At 32.7% G+C, this 4,064-nt stretch overlaps 1 protein-coding gene across 1 annotated transcript; it reads left to right on the top strand.

The window, feature by feature from the left end:
• Window positions 1–505: 505 nt before the first annotated feature.
• LOC140755679 (ribonuclease H2 subunit C) lies at window positions 506–3,059 on the top strand. The gene is made up of 4 exons (XM_073090995.1): window positions 506–1,001; window positions 1,434–1,561; window positions 2,213–2,317; window positions 2,592–3,059. Exons 1-4 carry the CDS (start codon window positions 848–850, stop codon window positions 2,604–2,606), a joined length of 402 nt encoding a protein of 133 aa, XP_072947096.1. The 5' UTR covers window positions 506–847; the 3' UTR covers window positions 2,607–3,059.
• The last annotated feature ends 1,005 nt before the right edge of the window (window positions 3,060–4,064 follow it).

Genomic DNA, 4,064 nt, shown 5'->3' with positions numbered 1-4,064 from the left:
TGTTCAGATACCTAATACATGGCAAACAACAATAAAATTAGCGAATGGATTAAACAGTTAAATATACAAAACGAATGCTATTGCATTTCCTTTTCATACTTTTATGAGGCACATTTTGCATATATGCATATAATTTTATAACTCCATCGTAAACTGAGAATATTTTTATTTATTAATCAAGACTTAAAAGGTTATACTTTACTAAGCACTGAACAAACTTCTGGGTTGCCATTGTACTAATATTTCTCTTGTGTTTAGTATCGATTTGTTTTGTATTTTCGTCGATTCATGCAAATATTGCCATAAATTAAATCGTTTCTGGAAAGTTATATTAAGAGATATTTAAATATTAATTAAAGGACTAAATAAACTTTGAAATCAAGTACTTAAATTTAATTTTTCTATTTAGTATTATTGGAAATTTATAAAATTTATTGCTATCTTCATTTTAGAATATATTAAGAAAACAATTTGACATTGACAATGTTTTCTATTTGATGTTTTCAAATTTATTCGACTTCGAATGGAAATTGGCGGCAACCTGGAAATATTTTTAACTATTCTTTTAAAAACTTAAGTTGTAATGTAATTTATAGTATTGTTTTATATTCGATATATTGCATATAATTACGAGTGACGCGTAGATTTCGTAATTTTACAATACAAAGAATTACACAAATATTTAAGTTCCTACCGTTAGCGATCCTGTGTATGTTTTTGTCTAAAGAAAAACTACCTAGCTACTAGAAAATGAAATAGTTATTAAATTTGATAATGTAACATTATTAAAAGCAATAATTTAAAAAAATAAAGTGTATTTTTGAGCTACTTTGTGCAAGTTACCAAGATGTCAATACGTGTAGAGAATAATCTCAAAAAAAGTGAAAATAGTGAATTATTTGAACAGAAGACGCATTACATGCCGTGTACGATCGAGGAAAATGGTCCCGCGAACGTGAAAACCTACTTTGAACCGTATATTACAGATAATAGTAATGGAGGTAATTTGATTTTTATTATATGTATAGACAGCGTAAAACTGCTAGTCCGCTCTGAATATAGAAATCGCGTCGCCATAGCAAATTGTATGACTACACCTGCTCGCAACAACTTCAGAGCGGACTAGCAGTTTGGCGATAACATGCATACAGTTCATCTGATGGTAAGTCACTACTACCGCTGACAACATGAGATAAATATGAGGCAATCATCTTAAGCCTCAGGAGTGTCTATGCAGCTGTGTTTGTCTGCAGGTAGAACTTGGTCTTGGTCCACTTACCATCAGGTGGACTGCATGCTCGTCTGCTACTCTTATATTATAAAAAAAAAAAAATGTAGTTATTGATGTCCATACAGCAGTGACTTACCATCACAAACTAAAATCTTATTTACTCATATTCATATTTATAACAAATTGTCATAATTTTTAACAGAATTATCAGCAACATTCAGGGGACATCCATTGGATGGAACAAAGATGTCTCTACCAGAAGGTTATCAAGCTGTCGTGGTGACTGAAGCTAAGCGGCCATTATCAGAAGACGCTGAGCGGAGATTTCAGGTTAGATAAGAGAATTGAATTATGATTCATTCTCTAGCACCTTAAAGGGGCAGAAGGGGTGGTCCGCCCCAGGCATCCGATCCAGGGGGGTATCCAAACACAATTGCTAAAAAAAATCGTCAGAACCAAACAAACTGTGAAACAGATCTCAGCGAAAAAATAGTTCACCGAATGACAAGCCAATAATTCTACAAATTCTATAACACATTTTTCATTTTCTATCAAATAAACTTTTTACACTTTTGGGGGACTCCATTCAGCTTTCCACCTTGGACCTCTAATGACCTTAGTCAGCCACTGGATACATTATATGTAGAAGTAGGTAACATGCAGTCCTGATGGTAAGTGGCTACTGTGGTATGTACATCTGTACAGCTCCACATAGAGCAGGTGCTACCTGAAGTCGATCACATGTCGCCACGTGCGCACTAACTCCTCATATGTAAGTCAGTCAGACCTGCACACCAACAGCAAAATTGCTTCACAGTAAAAATGTGTGATGAAGTTACCTCCTTAGTCAGATCATACTAGTTCTCCTTTGAAAAATACTATAATATGACCTTTAACATCACAGACCACTCATAAAAATCCATTATGAGCTAAATACAAGATGATGTTGTATTTATAATATGTATTTGATAATGTTTGCAGGTGGCAGGAGGTTTCAAAGAGTTTACACTATGGAATTGGGATAAGAAACCGTCAAAGAATGATAATATAGTCAGAGCTATGGATTGGATAGATATAGCTGAAGCAGTAAGTTTTTTTTTAATTATAATATAGGAGTAGCAGACGAGCATGCAGTCCACCTGATGGTAAGTGGCCACTGTCGCCCATGACATCTTTAATCAACACCAGGTAAAACCAGAATTTTGAGTAAGTTCAAACCGGAACACAGCAACGCTTAACACTGCTGTTATAACAGAAATAAGTGTGGCAGTTGCCTCTTAGTCTAACTATAAATAATAATCTTTATGTTTAGGACATTTTTCTACATAATAGACTTTTCATTTGTTCCATTTATTTTCAGATACATGGCGATTAAACACATTGACTGAAAATCAAAGAATTTGAAAAATGGTTACCAGAAGTAATTAAAATATTAAATCATTTCCTTACAATAATTAAAAAAAAGTATTTCAGTATTTACTTTTCAAAAAAACTTGTTAAAATAATTTAGTTTTGAGCCTGTTTTGAGTACTTTAACGGTGTAGCTACTTTCAGAAATTTATTATTTATGTTATATGATGGTGTCACTAGCCTGAATCACGCTATCGAAGTTTTCTCAACATTTTGCATACATAAAAGCTCTGAACTGAGACTAGCTTGTAACAGGAAGATAAAAAATAACTTTGACAAAAATAAAATTTACTTAGATACTCATCAAGGTGTAACTTAGGAATGTATGCGAATGTCATGTAAAATTGTATTTAGCAAGTGTTTTGAAGGAAAATAATCGAAAACAGTAGAAATAAAACATCTTTATAAGTAACAAAAATCTCGTTTATTATTTCAAAAACAATTGCATCCTCCCTTATTGCAAAACTACTTGGTTAAGTGCCATTTCTGAGAAGTCTTAGAAGAGTATGGTTTATTTGCCAAAATAGTCGTAAAAAGAATCCAGACCACTTTTTTGTGCTGACACGACTGATTTCATATATAATGGATTTTTCGAAAACTTATTCCAATAAAAATTATAGTAACACTAACTGACCCGGCAAACGTTGTGTTGCCATATAAATAAAAAAAATGTTAAGGGTGAACAACCCTTATCACTTACGGGTTTGAATAATAGATAGAATATTTGAAACTGCGATGGTAGCGAAGTCTGTCGCAACCAATGTGAAACATTCCAAAATCAACAACTACTTATGAATTAAAAAGTAATTAAAAAACCTTTTCCCACGGACTAAATTGTGAATCTAAACCATTCTCAAGTCCCCTTGAACACACACAACAAATTTCACCAAAATCAGTCCAGTCGTTTAGGAGGAGCTCAGTGACATACTCACGCACATAAGAAATATATATATATATATATATATATATATATAAAGATTCCACTAATATTAAGCGGTTTGTGTCCCCACATTTTAACAGAAAACCATCTCTAACTAAAGCAGACTCACTATAATAATTGGTCGATTTGTTTAAGAATCCGGAGGTCTCCCTCCGAGGGTCCCCCAAAACCCTACCCTTGCTATAACCATCCATTAAATTACTTATTTAGAATATAAAAAACATTACCTAAGGTGTATAAATATTTACCTAAGGTGACAATAATTTATTATTTAATTTCATAGGTGATTAGACTAATACAGGGTTTATTTATAGAATTTATCGCCTAATTCTGTGAAGAGTTGGTGGTGACATTACGCAACTCGTTTAGAGATGGCGCCACATAAAAAAAATGTTTCTGAATCACGCTATCGAAGTTTTTTCAACATTTCACATTGATTTTTTTAAGAAAGATTTCTTATAATTTCTTGGTCAAAACAAAAGA

This window comes from Epargyreus clarus, unplaced genomic scaffold (assembly GCF_041222505.1).
Source record: "Epargyreus clarus isolate Ecla_fem2 unplaced genomic scaffold, WU_Ecla_fem_2.2 ptg000033l, whole genome shotgun sequence".
Lineage (NCBI taxonomy): Eukaryota > Metazoa > Arthropoda > Insecta > Lepidoptera > Hesperiidae > Epargyreus > Epargyreus clarus.
Note: the sequence above shows the minus strand (reverse complement) of the source record. Positions and strands in the feature narration are given on the sequence as shown.

Excerpts from the sequence above, each read along its gene's own strand:
- LOC140755679 (XM_073090995.1), top strand. The coding sequence starts at position 848 with ATGTCAATACGTGTAGAGAATAATCTCAAAAAAAGTGAAAATAGTGAA. Across the intron at positions 1,002-1,433 it reads TACAGATAATAGTAATGGAG|AATTATCAGCAACATTCAGG; the intron begins GTAATTTGATTT and ends AATTTTTAACAG. Across the intron at positions 1,562-2,212 it reads ACGCTGAGCGGAGATTTCAG|GTGGCAGGAGGTTTCAAAGA; the intron begins GTTAGATAAGAG and ends TAATGTTTGCAG.